Source organism: Sus scrofa, chromosome 10 (genome assembly GCF_054392235.1).
Source record: "Sus scrofa isolate SSC_HxYL_T2T_F1_AM1 chromosome 10, Sscrofa_HxYL_maternal_Yorkshire_Landrace_v2.0, whole genome shotgun sequence".
In the NCBI taxonomy this organism is placed as follows: domain Eukaryota; kingdom Metazoa; phylum Chordata; class Mammalia; order Artiodactyla; family Suidae; genus Sus; species Sus scrofa.
The window spans coordinates 9,061,937-9,088,747 of record NC_139392.1 but is presented as its reverse complement, the minus strand read 5'-3'; the positions used below and the strand labels follow the sequence as shown (position 1 = coordinate 9,088,747).

The following is a 26,811-nucleotide window of genomic DNA, read 5'->3' as shown; positions in this document are numbered from 1 at the left end:
AAGACAGGTTTCTTTCTTTATCCTTCAAGTTACGTCAGCTAGCATATACCATGGTGGTAATTTTTATTTGTTTTTCTGGGAATGTACAGCAAGCTTTTCTTAGCTGAATGTTCAGATCCTCTTTTTAATCACTGACGACTGGTTTCTGATGGGTCTTCAGGTTTATATCATAATGATTTGTTTTTGCCCCCAGGCTTCCATCCTATAAGGTTGGTTAGTTCTTTTATGTGCGTATCCAAGTTAAACAAGAAGTCGTATATACTCTAATGTCCATTCTTTCATCAGTTATTCTAATCACCCTGAACCTCTTTTTCAGGATCTCCTCTTCTTCCTATCGAGGCCCTTTATTTTAGTGTTTTCATGGCCACTTGCTTAACATTGTGAATTTTTCATCTCACACCTGCCCCCCTCCCTGGGAATGGGAAGCCTCATTCACAAGCATAATTCTCTCTAGAGCTATTTTTATACCCATGATTATGAAATCTTTAGTTCTTAAATTTATACTGTCGCAATGCCATCAGTGACCTTTCAAAATTCAAGTATTCTTCTAAGGCTTAAGATGCCTTAGCTTGGAACAGAGATGCTAAGTAACTTACTCTGACAGTTGCACAGTCTTGTGTCCTACACATGCTCCCCGAGTACCTTTCATTCCAAGGATACTGAGCTGCCTGTCTCATCAACCTTGCCACATTTGTGTAACCACACACGTTCTTGACTCTGCCAAGACTCCTCTCCCACCACTTGTCCAACCCAACCCTACTTCTCCTTTCACTCATCTGGCATCAGATTCTTCAGGAAACTTTTTCTCATCTCAAAACCTAATGATCTGTGCTAAGTCCTTTCTTGAAATCATCACAATTAACTCAGTGTCTGTATTTACATCCCCAACCAGACCGTGGAACCTCAGGTCAAAAATTGTACCATATTTATTAACGGCCCCTTCGGGGCTTGGCATCATGTCTGAGTGTGGTCAATTCTCAATTTTTTTTTTTTTTTTAATGACTGAATGAGTGGAGGGAGTGAATGAATGGTGGCATCATCTAGTGTTGGAATAAAGAGATGTAGAAAATAGGACAGTCAGTTTTGAAGTTCCTATAATAATACAATTGAGACTTATTAATGGACTGAGTATGTAGCAGGGGAAAATTAAGGCAAAAGCAGGTTTATCAGCAAATAAATAGGAAACTGAGAGAATTTCATTTGTGATGGGGAAATGTAGAGGAGCAATAAAGATGACCCTAACGTTTGGAACAAAGTTCTTTACAACATGGTTTGCAAGTAGGAGTCAGAAAGAAGAGCCTCTACTGCGTCGTGTGTTGCAGTTCATTTTCTATTCGCCACCCCTGGCCCCTAGCATTTTCAGTTACTTCTGTCTTTGAAACAGCCTCCATAATGAGAACGTTTCTTTCTAAACTACAGATGTGATGACATACCCTCTCTTTTAAATCAACTCTATGTTCACCCTTGCTTATGCTCTATTTATTTATTTTAAAAATTTTATTGGAATAGAGGTGACTTACAATGTTGTGTTCCGTTTCAGGTGTACAGCAAAGTGAATCAATTATACATATGCATATATCCATTTTTTTCAGATTCTTTTCCCATAAAGGTTATTACAGACGACCAAGTAGATGTCCCTGGGCTCCACAGTAGGTCCTCATTACTTATATATTTTATATATAGAAGTGTGTATATGCTAATCTCCAAACTCCTAATTTATCCTTCCCCCCACCTTTCCCCTTTAGTCACCATGAGTTTGTTTTCTACGTCTGCGAGTCTGTTTCGTAATAAATTCATTTGTGTCATTTCTTTAGACCCCCCATGGGTGACATCACCTTTCTCTGACTGACGTCACTTAGTACAATGATCTCTAGGTCCACCTCTGGGCTACAGTCCATCCTCTGTATGGCTGAGCAGTGTTCCATCATCCATGCTTTAGAGAACGAGTTCTCCTCTTCTCTTAGGAACTCTCGCAGGACTCTTTACACTTGGTCAGGCTGTCCATGGGTAGCCTCATCGTCCTTCCAAGTAACCCGAGCGTTAACTGCAGTGTTGACTTCATAGTCTATATTCACATTCTTCCTGCTCGCCCTCACTCACCGTTTCCTCTGCCTTGTACCTTTCTTCCTTCCCCTCTTAACCCCTAGTTCTTCTGTACACACTCTATTTTTTGTTTGCTTTTTTAGGGCTGCACCCACAGCATATGGAAATTCCCAGGCTAGGGGCCCACTGGGGCTATAGCTGCTGGTTTCCACCACAGCCACAGCAATGTGGGATCCGAGTTGCATCTGTGACGTATACCACAGCACAGGGCAACATGGGATCCTTAACCCACTGAGCGAGGCCAGGGATTGAACCTGCATCCTCGTGGATACTGGTCGGGTTTATTACCCCTGAGCCACAACTGGAACTCCTCCACACACATTTTAATGATCGGCACATTCCAAATTCCTGTGTTAAAAGCACTCTAAATCCCTTCCCCCTTTTCTCCTCTGTGCTCCTAGAGCATTTTTTTTTCATATTGGTTGTACAATACTTTGTAGAGGCAGATTTTACTAGATATTTATAGGTAGATTTTGCACGAGGTAGACGGTGAACTTATTGAAGGGAAATACTTCATTTATGAGTGCCAAGAATGTGGCTAAATGCCTGTTGCATAGTGGATGTTTAATATAAATAAATATATAAACAAATGGAATGGAGTGAGCGTGGTAAAGAATGAAAGTAATGAGAAAAACGTGATAGCCTGAAAAACTCAAGATATTTTTTAAATGATGACGGAACTTACAACTTTGCTAAAGTCTATATAAATCCTCTCTTCATCATGAGAAAAATTCTCTTCCTCATGATTGGTGATCATTCTGTAGTGTCTTCCAGTGATGGTGGTTAAAAAACAATCAACTAGAACTAGTGAGTCTGTTTGATTCCCTCATATTTTGTGTTGCACTGAATTCTTTGTTTTTTTTGGTTTTTTTTTTTGGCTTTTTGGCTTTTTACCATTTCTTGGGCCATGCCCGCGGCATATGGAGGTTCCCAGGCTAGGGATCAAATTGGAGCAATGCGGGATCCAAGCCGCGTCTGCAACCTACACCACAGCTCACGGCAACACCGGATCCTTAACCTACTAAGCAAGGCCAGGGATCGAACCTGCAACCTCATGGTTCCCAGTCAGATTCATTAACCACTGAGCCATGACGGGAACTCCACACCAAATTCTATAGTATTCTTTTCTCTTCACAGATGTACTCACACCTTAGCCTTTTCCGAACTCCATTACAGCCCAGAGGATAAATGGAATTTCTTTTAAAATAATGTGTATTTTCTTCACTTTTCATATCAAGGAAAATACACAGACATTGGCTTTCTCTCGTATTCCCTCCAACTTCTTTTCTTTTGAATTGGGCATTTTTGGTACTTTTGATTTTTCATGATTCTGGCTCTGTATTCTGTCTGGGGTCCTTAGTAAATATGAGATAGTAATAATAAAATTCGTGAACATTTTTCAGCTACTTGGAAAGAGATGCTCTTTCAAAGGTGTGTTCTGAATGACCTTCCCTGTAAATAGAGTGAATTTCATACCCCATTCCTGGCCAGTTTCTCGTCTCTTGTGTTTTCTTCTAGGTTGCATCTCAGTGACTTTTGCAGTGCTCATCAATTGCGTGTCATCTGCAGAATTCATTAGCAGACTAACTCCTCTTGCAGATCATTAATGAAAACCTGAAATAAAACTAGAATTCCTTATGAGTTCCCCTCTTCATTCTGTAAGTGTGGAGCTTTAAAGGACAGGGCTTGAATTCGAGTTCATATGAAATGTTCTTTCAGATCAGATTGAGCTTTCACGCCTATGTGACTCCTCATTGTCATTGTATTCCCGTTCTGTTCATTTTGGGTTTTGCTTCTCTGCAGCATCCTGTGCGAAGCTTGTCCATTAGAGTAGGCATTCCTTCTAAACTCTGGTTAGAGCACAAGTGGTGGAGGCGCCTGGGGAGGAAAATGTAATTTCTTTGATTGGATACTCAAGCTTTTCAATTGTTTTATTTTCCTCGGAGAAATAGAACCTTTCTAGCTTTCAGGTCAATTGGTGTAATGGTTGGATTCAGATGGAATGACATTTTCTCTCCCTTGTAAGTCTCTAGCTCCTCAGAGAAATCCTCGAGAAATCTGTTGACAACTTGCTGTCACCTAGCTGGTCTAATGGTATAAATGACTTAGACACTGATTCCGAGTAGCGTGAAAGCCTCGTGGTAAGGTGAAATTTTGAGAAGCTCTCAAGTGCATTATGGATAAGGCACTTAGGTAGTATTCACATGTGTTTTTATAGTGCATTTTTTCAGGCCTTGGCTCTTTCTATTGTTTTGTTTGTTTTTTGCTAGGAAATGGAATTGATCATTTTCACCTTCTCAGGCACAGCCACAGCTCCTCACAGATGCCACTGTTGGCAGGTAGAGAAAAGAACGCAAGGATTAGGATGGGTGTTGCAGGAACCTAGGAGAGTAGAAAGCAGAAGAGAGCAGGTGGGCAGAAGGAATTGCAGCCCAAAATACACGCGGCAGAGGAGAGAACGGGGCTGTGGGTGTTGTCAGCATGGAGCTGACAGACCCTGTGGGCAGGAGACATGTGGGTGTGACTGCCAGGGATGGGACTTGGCAAAGAGCGCTTGGAGTGAGTGACAGTCTGGGTCAGCTTCTCCCACTCTTCCCTACCAAGAGGCATCAGGCCATGGAGACAGCTGACCTCATTTTGGAGCAGAGAGTGTGGGCTCGAGGCCAGAAGAAGGCAGGCTGATGCACCCAGGGTGAAATGGGACCCTTGAGCCAAGGAAATGAGTTGTACGCGTACCTGCTCTTGCCCCATGGATATCAGATCCAATCTAGAGTGAATAGACACATGTCCATAGACAGATCCGACCTCCCCCTGAGGAGTTTCAGAGATGGAAACAGAAAGATGGGTGGGAAAAAGTCAGAGTGGGAAAAAGTCAGAGTAGAAAAAAGCTATGTTAAAGTTGTGAAAGGAAATGACTGGATCAGAAAGATTTTGTGCCAGTGCTGGAACTAACGCAGTGAGCCCATGAGAGCTGATGTGTGTGTGTGGTGTGCAGGCATGTGTATGTGCATGCATGGACAAAGGATGGATGGGGAAAGGGAAAAAGCTAAATAAATCAGAAATACATTAAGAGAAAAGTTATATCCAAAAATTGAAACATGATAATGTGATTATTTAGGCTGGCTTGGGTGTTAAAGGGCTCTCTGAGGTGACAGCATATAAACGAGATCTGAGTGACAGTAAAGACTCAGCTGACCCTACATTCCTTCATCCTGACCATCTGTACCAGAGAAAAAGTCTCAGAAGTCCTAAAATACTAACCTAAATGGAGTATTTACACATTATAATTCAAAGGCGAATTTATAGAAGGTAGAGGTAAATTGCTACCTGGTTATACTTTATCAGATGGGAAGTTATACTAATTTACAAATGTCCATTGTTACAACTATTAGGAGATAACAAAACACTTGTGAAATATCCGGAATAGTGCGTCTTACATGGGAGACCATGGATGTCACCCGGATTTCTGTATTAGCTGTTAGAACCCTAGCAGTTCTTCCCTTTTGTAATTGTTTTACCCTTTAATATCCACCGTCATTCTCGGTTTGCTCTTTCTAAAACTGTACTGAAAGCAGTTTTTTAAACTCATTGTTTTTCTCTTTAATAAGTAGTCAATGCACAAATATTTCCCCCATCCATTATTTTTATCCTGGGCCTCACATTTCTGGGGCCCATCAGCCTTTGCAGAAGGTTAATCCAGGATTTATAAAAAGAGATGAATTAGTCTGAATACCCCACCAAATTTAGAGATTTTTTTTTTTGACAGCTGCTGCTTACCTGGGGGAAAATGGTTTGGGAAGAAATATGTAAGAACTGGAGTGTATAAATGTGAATTTTATGAAAAGAAAAAATATTTTCAAGAGCACAGCTTGAATCTGGTAATCCAATCCCTCGTACAAAATTCTTCAGATGATAGTCAAACATTTATTTTGCTCAAATTGATGACACAAACCTTGTGGACGTTTTTGATTGTGAAGGGGGCAAAAGCAGGAAACTCAGCCTAATTAATGTTCATCATTTGACCCACCAAGAGCTACTTTTGGTTGTAGGCCTGATAGAATCCTTACCTTAAACGAATGCCTATTTGCTGCTGTCATTTTTCTGTCTAAACCAAATTAAATGTGTGTGCTTCTCCATTACTGATTAAAGAAAAAACTGCTTAGACAATTACTATCTGGGCCAGAGAGCATCACCTTTAAACAGGGGTCACCCCAAAGACCTTATTCTCAATTCTGGAGTGTCTTTAAAGATAAAGCAATTCCCATCAGATCTCATGATACAGTTCTCTAAAGGAGGTTAAAGAGATTCACATTTTTCCTTTGGCCTAAAATGACGCTCCTTCATGTAGTTTATGAGACATATTTTCAATAAATTTTGCTCAGTATTCCTGGAGCTGGGAGGAAAAACAACCAACCAACCAAGAGGACATAGAATGGCTGGAAGAGAGGTACTTGTAGGAAGCCTTGCATTTCTTTTAAGAATGTAAGATTCATAAGTAATCCATTACTTAGTGGAACAGTCACCTGCGTTGAAGATTTTCGTAGGCCTGTATCACTTCTTTTTTGTATGTCAGGACCCCATTTCAGCTTACGAATTAGCGCTCAAGATCTTTCGTTCACTGTTTGAGGACGAGCCCAGAATGTAGTTTGGGGGTTGTATGCAGATGGGATTTCCTGTGCATCTCTCGGCCTGTGGACGCCTTGACTGCTGACGCTTCTGACTTCGGGTCAGGAGAGAGGTCACGTCCTTGTCTTGCTCCCTCAGAGTATAAAGAGGAATCCAGTGTTGGTTAGTTTCAGTCGACATTGGACATAGAGGCAAATTTATTATTTAAAGAGGTTTGGAAAACTGGAAAAGTTTTGGGGGGAACCTGAGACAGATGACTTTATTATTTATTTATTTATTTATTTATTTTTTGGTCTTTTTGCCATTTCTTGGGCCACTCCCATGGCCTATGGAGGTTCCCAGGCTAGGGGTCGAATCAGAGCTGTAGCCGCCGGCCTACGCCAGAGCCACAGCAACGTGGGATCCGAGCCGCATCTGCAACCTACACCACAGCTCACGGCAACGCCGGATCCTTAACCCACTGAGCAAGGGCAGGGACCGAACCCGCAACCTTATGGTTCCTAGTCAGAGTCGTTAACCACTGAGCCACGACGGGAACTCCAAGACAGATGACTTTAAATTTGACACATTGAAAGAAAAATACAGGAACGAGGTTTAGTCGCTATTAATGGAAGTCTTGGGATAACGTTTAAGCATCTCTCCGTCTGATTATTTCTTGGAGTTTCTTTTTATTTTTCCTCATGAATTGCAGTTTCTTCTTCATTTTAAAAAGAGTTGTATTGAAGTCTGGTTGATGGACCAGGTTGTGACCATGTCTCCTGTACAACACAGCAATTCAGGTGTACACACACACACCCATTCTCTTTCAGATCCTTTTCCCACATGGGTTACCATGGAGTATGGGGTAGAGCTCCCTGTGCTACACAGCAGGTCCCCACGGCCCAGTCATGGCATATACTAGCGTGTACACACCACATGCCAGTCCCAAACAGCCCATCTCTCCCTCCCTGCTACCTGTCCCCTTAGGTAACCATAAATTTGTTTTCCATATCTGTGAGTCTGTTTCTGTTCTGAAAATAGGTTCATTTGTATCCATTTTTTAGACTTCACCTATAGGTGATACCACATGTTTATCTTGACTCCTACAACTCACTCCCTGTCTTCTACCATTTCCATCCTTTGCGAATTCCTATTACTCTTTCAAGTGGTTAACCCTTCAGTTCTTCGTCTAGATGAGGCTTCATTCATTCCTTTGAGATTTAATGATTTCCTTATGGTGGCTGGTTTCTGGTCTGGGGAATGAGAGAACAGTGAACAAAACAGCAAAAGGAAACAAAGCCAAACCTCTTCTTAGGGAGTTTCAATTTCAGGCAGAAAAAGGAAATGAAATAAAGCAGAAAAAAATAAATATGCATTATGTTTGGTGTGCGAAAAGAGAATAGTCTGATAGGGAGAGGGGTTACCCAATCGGGGGCTATAATTTTAAACACAGTATCAGGAGAGGTTTTGCTAAAAAGACAGTGAAGGGGATATCTGAAGGAGATGAGAGAATAAGCCGGCAGGTGTTATGTCAAGGAGAGGGAACGTCAAGGAGAGGGAAGAGAAAGTGCAAAGCCTTTGAGGAAAATAAGTGCCTGGAATGTTTGGGAAGGGAAGTATGGGTACATTAGAGAGCACAAGGGTGTATTAATAAAATATAAGCCAGAGGTAACAAGGGGACAGACTGGGTAAGGATTTGTACTTAGTGGAAGAACCCACTGGATTACATGCAGTAAATGAATGAAGTTAGAATACACCCTCAAAACAAACAAACAAACAACGCTATAAGACCATAGATAGAGGGAGGCTCTTCTCCTCCCTCCCAGCTGTCCCGGGAGCTATCTGCTTACCTGTAATAAAGACTTTGCTTGCTTGCAAAAAACAAGACAAAACAAAACACAACCCCACAACATACACAAAATAAACTCAAAATAGCTTAAAAGGACTTAAAGACATGGCACCACAAAACTCCAAAATATTCCTAGCAAAGAATATAGGCAAAACATTCTGACTCAAATTGTACCAATGATTTCTTGAGGTAAGTCCCCCAAGGCAACAGAAAAAAGAAATAAAAGCAAAAACAAACATCATCAGTAATGGAACAAATAGAAATTATGTAACATCCAAGATATATTAAGATGATCTCTGAATCACCTGAATCCAGTCAGGAGAAAACATGAGACAAGTCCAGATTGAGAGGCAAGCTACAAAATAACTAGACTGTGGTCTTCAATAGTCTTAAAATCAGTGTCAAGGAAAGATTGAAGAACTGTTCCAGATCAAAGGAGACGTAAGAGGCATGACAACTAACTGCAACCTGTGATGTTGGACTGGATTCGTAATCTACAAAGGGCATTTTGGGGACACTGCAAAACTCAAAGTGTGTCAGAGTACAAGACCGTGGGAAGTATTGATGTTAATTTCCTGATTTTGATGATTGTATTCTGTTCATGTAAGGGAATGACTTTTTTTTTTTTTTTTGTGGCAAATGCACTACTGTATTGTGGGATAATGGGTTAATCAGTTAGCAACTTAATCTCAGATGTTTCAGAAAAAATTCTTGTACTGTGTTTCTACAACTAACTTTTCTATAATTTTGAGACAGTTTTTTTTTTTTTTAAGTAATGAAACCCAGCAACTACTCATTGAGATGTCCTATAGAGAATAAGAAAAGAGAAACTGGGCAAAACATGTCTAGATAACTCAGGAATACCACGACAGTGGTAAGGAGAAAAATGGGGATTTATTTGGGAGAGAAGATTTCTGAGATGATTTCTCTCTTTCTCATCTTTGTTCCTAAGCACTTTATTCATATTTATTTTATTGCATTTACCACCTGGCATTGAAAGCGTTTTCATATGCCAGTTTCCATTATAGAATGTAAGTTCCTTGAGGAAAACGTCTGGGTTTTATATATCCCTCATGTGCAGCGTAACACTTAACACATCATTACATGCTCATTAAATATTCAAACAACAAATATTTTCAAAACTGTGGTTTTCAATGAAAGGGATGATGAACAGTTTTCTTCCTAAGCTTAGAAGACAGAATAAGTTGACTTTTTAAGGAGAAGAAATTGCAGGACTAACAAATAAACAACTTTCAGATTTGAGGATATAAAATGCTGAAAAGGTTGCAGAGGTATTTTACAGCTTATTCGAATCATCTTTTGGAAGTCATCTGTCCTGTATGGCTAAAATAGAAAAAAGAACTAACGATACAATGAGATAATTGAATGTAGGATTGTGATCATCTGTGTACCAAAAACATTTTTTTTTTATCTTTTTAAAAATTGAGGTATAGTTAATTTACAATGTGTAGTTTCAGGTATACAGCGAAATGATTCATATATTTTTTTTTAGATTTTTTTTTTATTATAGGTTATTATAAGACAGTGAATATAGTTCCCTGTGCTATACAGTAGTTCCTTGTTGTTTGCCTATTTTATGCATAGTAGTGTGTGTAAGTAACCTACACATATTACCAAAAGCATTTTTTTTTTTTTTGTCTTTTTAGGGCTGTACTGGCAGAATATGGAGGTTGCCAGGCTGGGGGTCAAATCAGAGCTGTAGCCGCAGGCCTACACCACAGCCACAGCCACACCAGATCTGAGTTGCGTCTGTGACCTACACCACAGCTCACGGCAACACCGGATCCTTAACTTACTGAGCCAGGCCAGGAATTGAACCTGCGTCCTCATGGGTGCTAGTCAAATTCGTTTCTGCTGAGCCACGACAGGAACTCCCCAGAAGCATTCTTAAAGGTAGAATTGTGCGTGAAATATTCTTAGACAGTATCTACAGAAAAAGGCTGTCTCTATCTGCATTCCCTAGGAAATCAACAATAAATCAAACCAGTGGCGGGATTTTTTTTCCACCACATATACATGTAAATTAGTAGCCTTTTTGAAGTGCGGAGAGAGAAGTTTAATAGTTGAGGAAGGTGGTCATGAGCATTGTACATCCACTGAAGGTAGAACAAAGAAAACTACTTACATTCCCATGTTAAATTTCTAGCGATTAAGTTTGGAGGCTTCTTTGTAGGAGGTTGCCGGGTATTAATTGTTATCAAGAGGGGATTAATAGATCCAAAATATGATACCGAGGGTGAAAATGCAGAACCACTTAGGTGTGGATCACAGCAAGGTCCTGGCTTGTCTGAGTTCCTCAGAGGAAAACCAAAAGTCTTCAATAGCACGAGTGGGGGAGGGGGGATGGGGGAGGAGGGGGGCGGGGGATGGGAGATGGGATCGGGGAAGGGAGTGTTGGAATTAAATATATGACCTCATGGGAAATGAAAAAGAGAAACAAAAGAAAAGCTTGGGGGACTGTATTTGTGTCTGAAGTCATTTTCCTGTAGCCTCTTCTGTGCAAAGAGAAGGAAGACAGCAGGTGTTATCAACACATCTCACTAGTAGTGGGAACACAGGTACATTCTAAGTGTTTGTGGACAACCCATGGGATTAATTTCTACCAAAGCAACCTTCCCTGAATAATGACCTCAGCTCTGTTTTAAAAATATTTTTTGTATAAATATCACTGAATAGAGAATATTTGCTAGCTGGCAGTATTTATTCATAATTGTGTAATTCTATAAAAACTCATGTTAGTAAATGTCACTTTAGCAAGGTGAAGAATCCCTGTGGAACACATTTTAGCTGTTAGAAAATGGTGCCATTTCCTCCTCAGAATTGCAGCGGGTGGCAGAGATAGTGTAGGTGGTTTTATTTTTGGAGTATCAGTTAATCAATCAGTATTTATGGAGCCTCTGCCTAGCACGTAGGGCATGCTCATCAAATTTGCAAATGACACAAATCTTGGAGGATGTTAAATACGTTGGCTGACAGACATAGCGTCCAAAAGGATTCTGACAGCCCAGAGCAATGGGCTGAATCTAACAAGATGAAGTATAACGTGGATAAATATACATTCTGGTCCTTGGGTCCACAAACCTACCTGCATATGTACAGGAGGGGTAGATAGGCTTTAACAGTGATGTAAGTTAAAAGAAAACAAAACTTAGTATCTTAGTGACTAGTCAGCTTAATTTATCAGTTTTAGCCGAACATCCAGCATGCATTTTTTGGACTATGTTAAAGTGATAATCTTATTTCAGTTTGGAAAGAGACCGCATTTAGAGACTGTAGTATTTTTGGAGCCACATTTTAAGAAGAGCCTCAACACCATGTCATATTTAGAACACCACAGAAACGAAGCACGTTTATCTTAAGACTTAGGAGAAAATAATATTTTTCTCTCTCTCTGTGAGAGTTCTCATGTGGAAAAGGGATTGGATGTGTTTAGTGTGGTCTCAATGATTAGAACTGGGACCTATGAATTGAAGTTCGAGAGCTCTCTTGCAGTTCAAACGTTGGTAATAGTAAAAGCTATTAGTAGGTAAAAGGGTTCCCAAAGGCTGCTGAAGCAGAATAGGGGGGCCGGTAAACTCATGTTGGGGATAACAACATGGCAGAGGAGCAAATCTAAGACCTCAGCACACTGTCAGGCAAGTGGCAAGTGACTGTACAGTGTGATGGCGTGGTTAGCCTTCTTGTGTCCGGTTGACCGAGATCTTGGACCGTCACTGTATTGAGTTAAAGTGGACACCCTCCAAATGGGTATTGTCACCCAGCTGGTGGTTACTACTAAATGCTCATTAAAATCAGTTAAGACAGGCTTTGGAACCAGTCAATCTTCCTTCCATGTGACCTTGAATAATGTAATCTTTTTGTTTTCAATTCTCTGATTCATTTCTTTTTTTTTTTTTTTTTGTCTTTTTGCTATTTCTTTTGGGCCGCTCTCGAGGCACATGGAGGTTCCCAGGCTAGGGGTCCAATCAGAGCTGTAGCCACTGGCCTACGCTAGAGCTACAGCAACGCAGGATCCGAGCCGCATCTGCGACCTACACCACAGCTCACGGCAACGCTAGATCCTGAGCCCACTGAGCAAGGGCAGGGACCGAACCCGCAACCTCATGGTTCCTAGTCGGATTCGTTAACCACTGCGCCACGACGGGAACTCCTGATTCATTTCTTTACCTTTAAAATGGGAGAGAATAACAAACCTGCCTTGGGTTAAGGATACAAAAAAATGAATATATGTACAAAGTTTAGAACAGCCCTCCTCATGTTAGTTTCAATAAATGTGAGGACATATCTAGTGCTGAAGTAGTTGACAAAGGATCATTAAGGGATATGGGACTTGAGCTATGTTTTGAAAACCACAAAAGAATTAGGTAAATGAAAAGCAGTAACAAGCTTATTCCCATATGGAAATACCTATAATAAAAGATGGAGATGAAAGTAAGCATCATGTGATCATCAGATAATAAAGAGACCTCACCAATTAGGTAAGGTTGGCTGTTGGTCACTAGTTAGAACTAACATTGGATGGATGAGTTCCCTTGTGGCACAGTGGGTTAAGGATCTGGCATCATCATTTTAGCAGCTTGGGTTGCTGCTGTGATGTGTGTTGGATCCCTGGCCCAGGGAACTTCCACATGCTGCAGGTGCACCGCCCCCCCCCCCCCAAAAAAAAGGATGGAATGAGTGAGAAAAAAACCTCAGAAGACCTGTAGGATGGTGAGCAAAGCATTGATTCCACATGTTTTCAGGTATGGGATGAAACATACATGTGATACTTTAAAATAACCTTATGAAGTTTTCAGAATAAATTGCCTGCCTTATGCTTAAAAATTATAGATGGAATGGTTGAATCTTTTATGCAAATCCTTCTTTAACCTAGAAATAGAAATTCTGTTTCAAGGGCAATTTCTATTTCAGAAAGTCCCAAACTCTTTTTCCTCCAAAAATGTTTCTCGTTCAGATTCATCTCACAGCGGTTTTCTTTTTTGTTTGCGATTCTTAGCATTCCAAATAATGTTCTTTATATTTGTATCATCCACCATCGTCTTTGAAAAGTGAATTTGAATTCAAGGTATGTTGCCAAATTACTTTGTGTTAAATCTATGAAAAAAGAAAAAGTTATTCAAAATGCTTAAGATGATTTTGGTTTAAAATGATACCCATCAAATTAATGAAACTGATATTCTTGGGAAGCTTATAAGTTGGTTCTAGGAAGACAAGTCCCACAGAGAAGGACCAAAAATAGGTTCTACAACACACATGCGTGGATTGAGCCGTAGCTTCTCAAAGCAATTCTGTGAGAAGGATAACACTTCGTTAATAGCGTTAAAGATTCAGCACTTAAGTAAAAAGCAACCATCATCATTGACAGTGGTTCAAACACTAAATAGTCATTCCATTGCTTCCTATGTACAAGCTCCTTGAGGAAAAGGATCATAATTTTATTTTCTTCATGTAACTCAGGACCACCGTAGATGCCGGGTTAATGCTTTATTGAATTAAATTTAAATTAGGAGGATATAGGCAACAAGGAAACTATGCAACTCCTTCTCCAGTGAGGCAGTCAGCATAGACACTCTGCCTATTTATTTCCCAGTCTGAATCAGCCGTTCTTTGCTTTCCTGTGGGTGGTGGCGGTGGTGGTGGCCAGAAGAGTAGAAGAGCTACAGAGATTTGACTTTAGGATAGTGATTGTTGACAGTTACAAGGTCAATTTGGTGGTTTTTCTTTCCTCTTAGTAGCTTCCCAGCTGTTGTGTGACTTTCTGGAATTTTGAGCGATTTTTTTTGTTTTGGTTTGGTGTTTTTTTTTTTTTTTTTACACGGCTGCACTTGTGGCCTATGGACATCCTGAGCGAGGGGCTGAATCAGAGCTGCAGCTGAAGCCTATGTCACAGCCACAGCCACGCCAACTTGCAGCAAACCTTTCTCCTCATGGACACTATGGTGGATTCTTAACCCACTGAGCCACTAAGGGCACTTCTGGAATTTTGAATGAACGCTCCTCTCTAATCACAGGTGAGAATGGGTGAGGAATTCCTTTTTTAATTTTATGCCTTCTGTGCTCAAAGGAATGAGTCCCGCCTATCACAGCAACACCAATTAGACCAAAAAAAAAAAAAAAAAAAATGATGGCTAAAATGAAATTTGAAACAGTAAACGCTGAGAGAATGAAGCTTGCTCCTCTATATCTTCTTTCCAAAGTGTTGTTGGATTTGCTATGAGCAAGTTCAAGACTTTTCTCCAGCTGGTCCTGATGTTGCTAGTTCTTTCCTTCATGCCACACCAATAAACGTACAAACTCCTCTCATCCTCGGAGGGGTGGAGAAAGAGATAGGTGGGAAGTTCATTTTAGCGGAAGGCTTTCTTTTCACAAATCAGCAATTCCATCGTATGTAATCCTATTCCCCCAAATAACTGGCATGGGAGTCATCAGGATGAGATATTGCAAAGAGCCACCACCATGGTCGCAGCTTCCCTGCGATGGGGCCCCAGACCTGAATTGCAAAGTAGTGTAGAGACTCTTGGAATATAAAACATGACATCGAACACCCAGGGAGATTTCATCTTATTTATAAGAAAGTTGGCTGGGAGAGGAGGGACGGCAGGCTGGAGTGGCTTAGGATCATCATTCATCATGTTTTAAGTATCAACAAAGTGAAAACATTCTTTTGGAATTCACTGCAAGTGACACTGAATCCTTCTACTAAGCAAATACGTGATGAGTTGATTAAAAAAAAAAAAAAGGAAATAGAAAAACAGAGAAGGTCCTGAACTCTTGGCTATAGCTATAATACAGTGAGTACAGAAAATCAAAAACATGCTTTCTATCTGCCTCAAAATAAAGGTGCACTTAAACTTGTAAAAGACAACATTTTTATTTGAATGATATGACAGAGCTGTCACCACAGTGTTACCTGCTATAAAGAAAGCCGAAGAATTATTACCTTTATTAGACCAGTGACACTGAGCTTTAGCCATACATTTCTAACTTCTGTCCCTCTACAGAGACAATTTTCTTTTCTTAAATAAACTGTCATGCTAGTGTTAATATATTGTTGGCTCTCTCATGCTCTGAGAATACTGCTGATATAAAACATGTATATGTTAGATTGGTAATAGTATCTTTAGTGTGGCTGACGAGAACAAATGTGTTTCCCTCATGGCTGTGCTAATGTGATAAAGGAAAATTGGCTGTTCATCAGCTTTTGGCTGGGTAAAGACAGTAGAGATGGAACCACATTCTTTTTTATGCATTAATACCATCGAGAACTTTTCACTAGTTATATTTCATGTGCCTGCATGTTGCGCAAAGATGTTGTAAAACATGAGATAATGCTACAAATAACAAAGTAGAAAAGCCTGTATCTTTTATAATGATAACAGTCAAACACCAAATGACAGTAACAGGCTGTAAAAAAATGGGATGCAAAAAAAAAAAAAAAAAAAAAAAAAAGGCAGCAGAGAGGCGTATATCGAGGTCCAGGAGGAGCTAGTGTGTGATTTGAGAGTTGATGTTAAAGCTTTGTTTTATAATTAAGTAATATGTAACACAGGGTCAGTGGATTTAGGAAAGAACATGGTTTTAAGTGAAAGCAGGTTACATAGCACGGGGAAAAGCCATACTGTGTAAGTTTTTGAAGAACCAATACTGCCAAGTAATTATGATGATAACTTCCAGGTTTTGTGTGTGTGTGTGTCTTTTTTTTTTTTTTTTTTTTTTTCTTTCAGGGAGAGTTTCAAAGGAGTTCTGAAGACCATCACTCACATGATATTAAAATCTTGGAGGATGGTTGTTTGTTTTCATTCATTTTTGCAAGGCTACTTAACAGAATTTCATTTCGAATGCTATTATTTGATATGTTTAAAGTACTAACAACCAAACTTTCAACTCCAAGACATTCAATTTCTCAGTGAAATAATCTGCACGGAAGTTTGCTTGAATTGGCTACTCAGGGATCACCACATACCAAAATTTCATAACTTTTTATGGTATTATCTGGGGGTGGTCCCACCACTGTTTGGAGGACAAATCTGGCTGGCCACCTATTTTGATAAAAGTTCTGCTGGAACACATTCATGTCCATTCACCTACATACCTACATACGTATCTCGTTGCTTTCAGCAGAATCGAGCAGTCGTGACCTGGACCGTTTGGATTATGCCATCAAATCATTTCGTGTACAAGTAAAAAATTTATGCTCTGGCTGTTGGCAGAAGTTTATTGGACCCTGATGTAGAGAGTTGCTAGGTCACCTAATTAGCCTAGAATACAATTGCAAATTTTTATGTTATTCTATATTGGAGAAGTACAAATGGAAATTACCAACTGGTTGCCAGCATCTAAGAAAGTAAATGTTTACAAGGAGTCTTTGGATTAAGCCATCTGAAATGAATTATATCCCTACATAACACATTTTGGGGTATATCTGGTTTTGAATATTTCTCCCTGAGTATTCATTTCTGTTTATTTCTGAATATGACTGACAGATTTAACTAGTAGCTAAGAAACAATCTATCTCCAAAAAACTTAGAAGGCATGGCAGTCACAGCTATTAAATACATGGGACAAACAATTACGCACACCTGTGACTACCCTGGTAGCCATGACCCCAGCGCGGAACTATAACATGCAGGTTTATATCCAGATATGTAAACACAAGAGATAGCACTGACCATGAAAATAAATTTTTAGTCTTTCCAACTGAAGGCAGTGGAGAAGTAGGAAATGAACTTGAGAGAGACTCTGCAATTTTACAACAATAATGGCAATCCTTTCTTCCAGGTACACCAGACAAAAGTCAGTTTCTTCATCAACGGTTTGGAAGAGGATAATACAGCTTTTGATACAAGAACTCTAAGTGGTTCCATGGTAGATTTTGCCTCTGGCACTGTGCAAATAGGACAGAGTTTAAATGGTAAGATTCTGACTTCAGAAAATCTTCTTGTAGCCAATTACCTTGTTCCTTGAAAAATGTGGCAAAAATACTATTTTAAAACACTCAGGTGTATTGGTTTCCAAGGGCTGTTGTGACAAATGCGTACCAAATGGGTGGCAGCTTAGTAAAGCAGACTTCACCCCTTTGTAGTTCTGGGGGGCAGATGTGTGAAGGCACGGATTCACAGGGCTGGCTTCTTGTAGAGGTTCTGGAGGAGAGTCCATTAGGTGCCTCGCTCTTTGGGGTCGCTTCTCACGGTCCTTAGTGTTCCTTGACTGGTAGCTGTATAGCTTCAATCTTTGCCTCCATCGTCATCTGGCCTTCTCCCCATCTCGCCTTTTTTTAAGGACACTCAGGACACTCAGATTTAGGACCCACCCTAAGCCTGCCCTGTCTTGTCTCGAGGTCCTTAATTACATCTACAAGGACCCTTTTTTCAAATAAGATCACAGTCACAGCTTGCAGGTAGACTTATTTTTCGGAGGCCATTATTCAACCCACAATTCCAGGGAATCTTTATAATTAGAACATCTCTGTTATCAGATTTTAAAGGAGGACAGTATGCAATAAACTCTATCTTCTCTCTTTCTGGTTTGGATTTTATTGTAGGGTTAGTGTTAAAGCAGGGCTTAGATAGGAACAGAAGTACTGTTCAGTATGTAATCAACTGGACTGATGGTCTTCATATTTTCCCACCCTAAAAATGGGCTGCATCTTCAGGAAGTGATATGCACATCATATCCTGAAAAGGACAGAGGTAGAATTTAGAATTGCCTTGAAATAACTAACACCATGGTCTATAAAATTGCCCACACTTGAAATGGAAATACAAATTATTCTACACTCTTAAATAATAAATGCTCATTACAAGAAACCCAAACAACATAGAACTCTATAAAATAGAAAGCATTTTCCGTTTTTTGACCTTGAGAGAGAAACTTTTTATACCCTTCCACAATTTTTGTACATATAGCTAGAGATGCGGTTATAAATATAATAATTTTCCAAAAATGAAATTATAGTACATATGCTTTCTCTGAGCCCTCTAAAAATAAATACTTCCCTCCAAATGTTATGAGAAACGTGTCTTGTTAATGTGTCTTCTCGTTTAAAATGGCTGTATTGTACCCAGTTGTATAGCTGTAACAGAAACTTTTAAAATAAGGTCCTATTATGGAACACTCAGGTTATTTCTGATACTTCAGCAATAGGAGTTATTTGGTAGAAAACAGTATATATGTTTATTTATATGTTACATTTGTATGTCTATATATCTCCAGCATGCATAGACACACACATAAACATATACATACATGTGCCTTTGAGCAATTGTCTATGCTTTTCCTTAAGACCTGATGCTTTGGGTCTGTTTGCCTGAGTTCAAACCCCATCTCCCCATTTACTAGCCATGTGACCCGAAACAATGTTTTAACGCCTCTAACCTGTAGTTACCTCCAGTTTAAAATCCTGATGATGATGATATTACAGTTCCATCGTGAGGATCAAATGAGGCGATGTCATAAAAACAACTACTGTTTTTCCAGCATCTGCTACATAGTAGTTGCTCTCTCTTTGCTGAATGAATGAATAAGTTTGCTTGCATATGCTAAACCATATTGTGATGTAATTTTATTAATGTTACCATACTTATTTCCCTAACATAAATATATAGAAGTTAAATAGCTAGGTTTAATTCTGTGGTCATTTTATATTTTAGTACATATTAGAATGATTACCCTAAAGGATACTAACAGATTACCTCCAGAAAGGTTGTGAAAATTTACAACTTTATTTAGAAATAGAGGTGAGTGCTTGCTTCCTTAAACACTTAACTGGATACGTTACAAATTATCTAAGATTTTTTCACTTTTTGCCATTCCTGACATTGAAAAATGTAGTTGGATCCTGCCTTTGAATTATTCGGCCATTAGCGAGTTTGGGTAATTTTGCAGATACATCTTTTTTAAGAAAAATTTTTTATTAAAGTGTAGTTGATTGACAATATTGTGCCCATTTCTGCTGTACAGTGTACAGACCCAGTCATATATGTATGTATACGCACACACTTTTTTTCTCATATTACCTTCCATTATGTTCTATCTCAAGAGATTGGACACAGTTCCCCGTGCTGTGTGGTAGGACCTCATTGCTTATCCATTCTAAATGTCATAGTTTGCGTCTACTAACCCCAAACTCCCAGTCCTTCCCACTTCTTCCCCCTCCCCCTTGGCAACCACAAGTCTGTTCTCTCTGTCTGCAAGTCTGTTTTGTAGAGAGGTTCATTTGTGCCATATGTTAGATTGCACGCATAAGTGATGTCATCCCACATACATGTTGCTGATTGGCATTTCTTTTGTGAATTCCTTATTCATGTTGTGTGTCCCTATTTATACGCTGGTATTTCTTATTTATTTGTGAAAGCTCATTAATGTTAAGAACATTATGTTGCACATTTTCTCAAGTTTTTTAGAAAGTCTGATAGCTTTGCATTATAGAAATGTAAAAATACTTTACATTTTTAATAAAGGCAAAACATGCAATGGAACATAATGCATAAATATTAAAGGTACAACTTTATGAATTTTTAGTCTATATTTATACCTGTATAACTCATCCAGAAAAGTTTTCAAACAATTCTAATATTTTAAAGAATCCTAGTGAATAGCAGCTCTAAAGGTACACACAGCATAGTGTTGGCATAGACCTCTATCAGCATAGATGAGTCTTGCTTGTTCTTGAACTTTCCTGTAAATTAAATCATGTACTCTTTTGCGTAGGATTCCTTTTCTAAGCACTGTACTGTATCCGTATCATGTATTGTTATTTCTTTAAGCTTTAGGAAATACCTTTTTCAAAGTGAGTATTCTAACAGTCTTTGAAAATTGCACTTGTTTCACGTTCTCCCCAGTGCTTAGTGTCGTCTCATGTTAACATTTGCCATTCTCGTGTGTGTGTGTGTGTCGCGCATTTTCTGATGATCAGTGATGTTGAGAATATTTTCATGTGCTTGTTGGTCAATTTTTTAATTGAATAGTGTGTCTTTATTACTTACAGGAGCTCTTCAATATTTTGAATACGGGTTTTTTGACAGGTGAACTTCCAACATCACCTTCTGGGTTATGACTTATATTTTCCTTTTCTTAACGGTATCCTTCAATCAATAAAAGTTCTAAGTTTTAGTGAAGTCCAATTTACTGTTTTTTATTTTAAACCCAATATTGTTTATGTCCTATTTTTGATGTCTTTGAAAACACTGTCATGAGGATACTCTCCTACACTTTATTTTTGAACTGTTATTATTTTACCTCTCAAATTTAGGTCTCCAGTCTATCTGAGACTGATTTCGGGGTGCGGTGTCAAGTAGTGGTCAAGATCCATGTCTACCCACCTGAATATCTAATTGACCAAGAACCATTTTCATCATTTCTCTATGACTTTGCAGCAGTGACACTTTTGTCACAAATTTTATATCCATTATGCGAAGACAGGTTTGTTCCTGAGCTCACTCTGGTTCCAATATCTTAGCCCACACTTGAGTTACAACATTTAGGTTTCATCATTATAGCTTTCTAAAAGTCTTGATATCTAGGAGTAGTTAATTTTCTAACTTCTTTTTTTCTTTCAAGATTATCTTGGCTATTATATGAATTTTAGAGGCAGTTTTTTTTTTTATTTTTATGGGCGCCTTTGTGTTTATTTTATTTTTATTTTTTTCTACTCTACAGTATGGGGCCAAGTTACACATACATGTATACATACTTTTTCCTCCCACTGTTGTGTTGTGATGTAAGTATCTAGACATAGTTCTCAATGCTACACAGCAGGATCTCATTGTAAATCCATCCCAAGAGCAATAGTTTGCATCCATTAACCCTAAGCTCCCAATCCTTCCCACTCCCTCCCTCTCCCCCCAGGCAGTCAAAAGTCTATTCTCCAAGGCTATGGTTTTCCTTTCTGTGGATACGTTCATTTGTGCTGTAAAGATTCCAGTTATAAGTGATATCATACGGTATTTGTCTTTCTCTTTCTGACTTATTTCACTTGGGATGAGGGTCTCTAGTCCCATCCATGTTGCTACAAATGGCATTATTTTGTTCTTTTTTATGGCTGAGTAGTATTCCATTGTGTATATATACCGCATCTTTCCTAGAAATTTTGCTGAAATTTAAACTCTCAACTCAATTTTGGGAGAATAGATAATCCGTAGAACATCAAGTCTTCCAACCAATGCATGTACTATGTTCCTTAATTTCTCCCAGCAGTGTCTTAGTTTTCTGTGTAGAGGTCTCATTCATATTTTAAGACTTAGCCCCATATATTTCTTGGCCCTTTTATTCATGCAATTACATTTAACGTAGTTTTTGGAATTTGTTCTCTAATTGTTTTTACTACCATCCATTTTATATTGACCTTAAGTCCAATGACCTTGTTAAATTTTAATTCTGATAGTTATACCATCCTATCATGTATACAGAGTAGGCACTCAAATGTTATCAAATGTTTGCAGTAAATGCATAAGTAGGCATGGCTTTGGAGTTGTCACATAGCTCTTTATAGGTATTGGTATTCATTTTGAAATAATGCAAAATTTTAATTTTTCCCCGATGACCTTAGTTATTTAAAGAAAAAGATATGTTTTTAATATATTATTGAAAATACATTCTAAAGCACAGTGATTGAATTTCCAAGCTCACGTATCAAAGCAATTTAGGCTGAATTCTGTCTATTTGTGTACCTTTGATCAAAATACATCTCCTTTTTAAGTCTCAGATTTCTAATTTATTAAATTTTATTTTGCTAAGTGATTCATGTGGATATTATAAGAATTATATGTGATAGTGTATGTGTAGAATATATTACGTGTCATGTAGTAAGTGTGAATAAGTGGCAGCTATTCTTAGCCTCTTTAAATATCTATTATTGTGAGGCAGAGATAATAACAATTTCCAGAGAACTGTTGAAAGAGGCAAAGAAAAAATGTCTATAAATGACTCTATTGTTTTAATTTGTGTATACTCTTAGATCAAGCTAAACTTATATGAAGTAATATTTTAAGGAACCTATATATTTAGAAACTTGGTTTGAGTAATTAGTATATTGAAGGATTTTATAAAGTACTTTGCATGCAGAAATTCTTAATAACACATTAAATCTTGTGAGCCTCATTTCAATATTTAATTCCCATTAGTACTTCTAAAAGTGTTTTATTGCACCAAATGTTGCTCAAAGTATTCGACGGTGCCATAAATTTGTCCACTCTACCCTGTGGGGTTGAAATAACCCGCTTCTGTTCTATTTCGGTATATCCTAAATGTTGAATTAATGCTTCCAAAGGACAGTATAGACTGACTAAGATATTTGTTTTTAAACTGAAAAAAAAAAAACCATTTTAAAATGTGAAAAATTTAAAAACTGAAAATTTTAGTTTCTGGTTAGAAAACACCTCCTTGGAAAAGGGCTTATGTCCAGTGTTACTTAGGTTTTATTGCACTTTCTCACCTTAAGTTCTGAGCATTGGAGAACTACAGGAGGAAAGGGTATTTAAAAAATAATTTTTATCTTTTTTTCCATCAATTTATAGGTACAGTGGTACCTACTGTATCTTTTCTCTAATTAGAGATGGCAGATAGACTGGCTCATTACTTCTGCCTAATGAGCCGGGCTCCATGCCACCTCTCTAATCAGAAAAGAGATAGGTACAGAATGTTCCCATGGACTTATTATAAATCATTTTCTTTCTCTCGCTTGCTCCTTTTTTTAATCAAAAAATTAAGTCGCTGTCCCCCATACTTTTGTCCACATCCAAGATGGTTTCATTCAGGAGAGGTAATTGTGCAAGAGATGCCTGTGAGCTGAATTAAAGGCGCTCTCGTGCGGTGCTGGGCCGGCTGTGTCTGCTCTGGAGCAGACACCACCTCCAACGCAGGCATGGAACTCACAGGCCTGTAGGAAAGCAAGATGGCTTTTCTTTCTCGCTCTGGTGAGGATTCACTCGTCTCCTTGTTTTTGCACCCAGGAAGCAACAACTTTTCACATGGTTGTTGGCTGCTACAGAAACTTTTCTTTGAATCTCATTTCTAACCAGCATAACTTGCTAGAAAAATATGTTGCCAACGACATTTGCTGTTGCTATAGGCCTTGTCTTTGCTTCCCAAGGAAATTAACCAATGGACCAAACACACTTTTTCCCGAGCCCTGTATCCATAGTAGTGGGATATGCGTACATGTAATATGTACATATTAAAGGGGTAATTTGATTTTCTTGGGCTGATTTTTAAATATGCAAACATACCTTAGACCATCCGTATCAACTGCTGTGTGTCAGCTCCTTTTTAGAGCATTTCTCACCGTTGTATGTTCACATCAGTGCCCTCATTTGGGCATAAACCTAGAGGAGTTGTCGTAACAGACGTGTAATTGTAAGCAGTCTCTAATGGCACTGTGGTAATAAACGACAGTAGCCCTCCAAATTTTGAACTTAAAAATACCAATTCACATGAATCAAAACTTTTCAGAGGGAGTTCCCATCGTGGCACAGTGGAAACGGATCCGACTAGGAACCATGAGGCGGCGGGTTCGATCCCTGGCCTTGCCCAGTGGGTTCAGGATCCGGTGTTGCCGTGAGCTGTGGTGTAGGTTGCAGACGCTGCTCGGATCCCGTGTTGCTGCGGCTGTAGTGTAGGCGGGCAGCAACAGCTCTGATTGCACCCCTAGCCTGGGAACATCTATATGCCGCTGGCGCAGCCCTAAAAGGACAAAAGACAAAAAAAAAAACAAACAGAAAATACAAAAACCTTTTCAGAGCTATTTCCAAACTCCTTTATCAACAGAGTTTTGCTTTCCCTTTTAAATATGGGAGTTTTTATATTAGGCATTTAAAAGTGTTTAGCGCTTTCTTAAAAAGACACTTGGGGGAGTTTCCATCGTGGCTCAGCAGTAACAAACACAACTAGTAACCATGAGGACACAGGTTCCATCCTTGGCCTCGCTCAGTGGGTTATGGATCCACCATTGCTGTGGTGTGGGTTGCAGACATGGCTGGGATCCTGCATTGCTGGGGCTGTGGTATAGGCTGGCAGCTGAACTTCCATATGCTGAGGGTGTGGCCCTAAAAAGACAAAAAAAAAAAAAAAAAAAAAGACACTTGGTCAATAAGGAATCAGTGACCATTAAGGAATCGGTGTGTGTCTATGAAAGCAAATACATAGGGAAGAAAAGGATAATCATCTAAAGCTGATGCCAGATGCCCTTCCTTTGCTTGTTATCCACTGTGTGTTACTCTTTGATTCACCTGTTTGTTCTTTCTGGAGTTGGAATACTATTTTTTATTTCTATTAGTGTCCCAAAGTTTAACATTTCTAACCTCAGCGGGGTAGAGAAAGTCAGCTTTCCTTTTGTGTTAGCTGAGATAATGCTAGATTTTTTCTGAATTTTTTTTTCGATTTATATAAAAAGAGTTAGAAAAGTATAGACATTGATGAATTAAGATAGGCAAATGTGGGAGTTCCCATGATAGCTCAGTGGTTAACAAATCTGACTAGTGACCATGAGGGTGGTGGGTTCAATCCCTGGCCTCGCTCAGTGGGTCAAGGATCCAGCTTTGCCGTGAGCTGTGATGTAGAGTTAGACGCGGCTCGGACCTGGCATTGATGTGGCTGTGGTGTAGGCTGGCAGCTGTCCCTCCAATTTGACCCCTTGCCTGGAAACTTCCAATATGCCATATGGTCCTAAAAAGCAAAAAATAAAAAAGATTTAGAAAATTAAAAAAGAAAAAGACAGGTAAATGCAGTGGAATAAAGATACAGAGCTATAGGAAGAAAGCACATAAAGGTAAAAAGAAATGAAAGATAACATCAATGTTTCAGAGACGTGCGGAAAAGATACCTAGCAATGCTATCAGGATAAGTGGCCAACTATCTAACAAAAATAAAAAGACAAGTTACAATCACATTAAATAAAAACTGCAGATGAATTAAAATTTTAATGGGAAGTATGTATTCATGAGATAGTAGAGGAAAATAAAGGCACATGTTTCCATAATCCTGGCATATTGAAGGTTTTTATTAGCATGATACCATGGCCAGAAACACTAAAGGAAAATATTGAAACATCTGACTAATAAACTGAGAATTTAAAATTCAAACAATACTTATCATTTTGTACCTCGTTTGGCAAGGAATGAAAAGAGAGCTAATGGTAGTGTTGGAAAGAGTTTGGGGTAACCTGGCAAGCTACGGAAAGTAACAATGTGAAAACGGTGTCATCCAATCATTCTCGTTTCAGGGCGCATATCTCAGGAATGTAATTACACAAGGCCTTACATATGTACACAAAAATGTTCATTGTAAAATTACTTAAGGTAGCAAATGATTGGAAGCAGTAAAAGGGTATTGATTAAATAGGTGATATGTATGCTTACAATGGGAAAGGGTATACCATTAAGAGAAATGAAGTATCTATTTGTGGAAACTTGGCAGCAGGTTCCTGAAAAAAGTATGGGTGTGAAGTATAATATCCTCCAACATGAACTGAGGAAGCACAGATCTGCACTGGAATTTTAACTCCTTGTTTGCAGAAATTAGTATTGCTGTAATCATTGGTGTCTGAGAAGCGAGGTATGAAATTGAGAGTCAGACAGTTTCGGGGTTGAATCCTGGCTCTGCTTCTTAAAAGCAAGAGACTTTGGCAAAGAATCTAACTCCTCCATCCAATTTCCTGATTTCTTTCCTCATTTGTAACATGTGTTTATATATATAGTTTTCAAAGCCGTTGTACAACTTATGACTATATACTTGGTTTGTGTTTGGCACTCAATGAAATTTTGCTATTGTAAGTATTAATGATGTAATGTTCATGCAGATATTAAGTTTATTGACATTGTGAAATTTAAATATTTTAAAATAATGGTCATGGCCTATATTTAATTTTGGGGCTCAAAATCAAAATTTTCCTAGGGTGAGGAGGAAAAAAAAAGACATGTTGAATTTAGAGTAGTGATGTACCAGGTGTTGAAAACTGCTGAATCTTGTATAGACAAACCCCATGAGATAATTTCTTTCTTCAAAATTGGTCCTTTCTGGTGCTTTTCATTGTTTTGCACACATCCTGAGTTCTGCCTGGTGTTCTTTCTCCTCAGCCTGAGGAACTTCATTTTCCATTGCTTACAGTTCCGTTGGTGGGAAACAAATTCTCTTAGCTCCTGTGAAAATGCCTTTAATTTGTCTTGGCTTTTGAAGGATATTTTCCCTGGACGTAGAAGTCTGCCTTGCTAATTCTGACTTTCTTCAGTACTTGAAAGATT

The 26,811-nt window shown here is 38.8% G+C and overlaps 1 protein-coding gene across 1 annotated transcript in view; it reads left to right on the top strand.

Moving 5' to 3' along the window:
* Positions 1 to 26,811, top strand: part of USH2A (usherin) — an 837,868-nt gene that overhangs the window by 75,948 nt on the left and 735,109 nt on the right. The window contains exon 5 of the mRNA XM_021064292.2: positions 17,357 to 17,489. Within this exon, the coding sequence (XP_020919951.2) occupies positions 17,357 to 17,489 (133 nt within the window). The remainder of the gene's footprint in view (positions 1 to 17,356; positions 17,490 to 26,811) is intronic.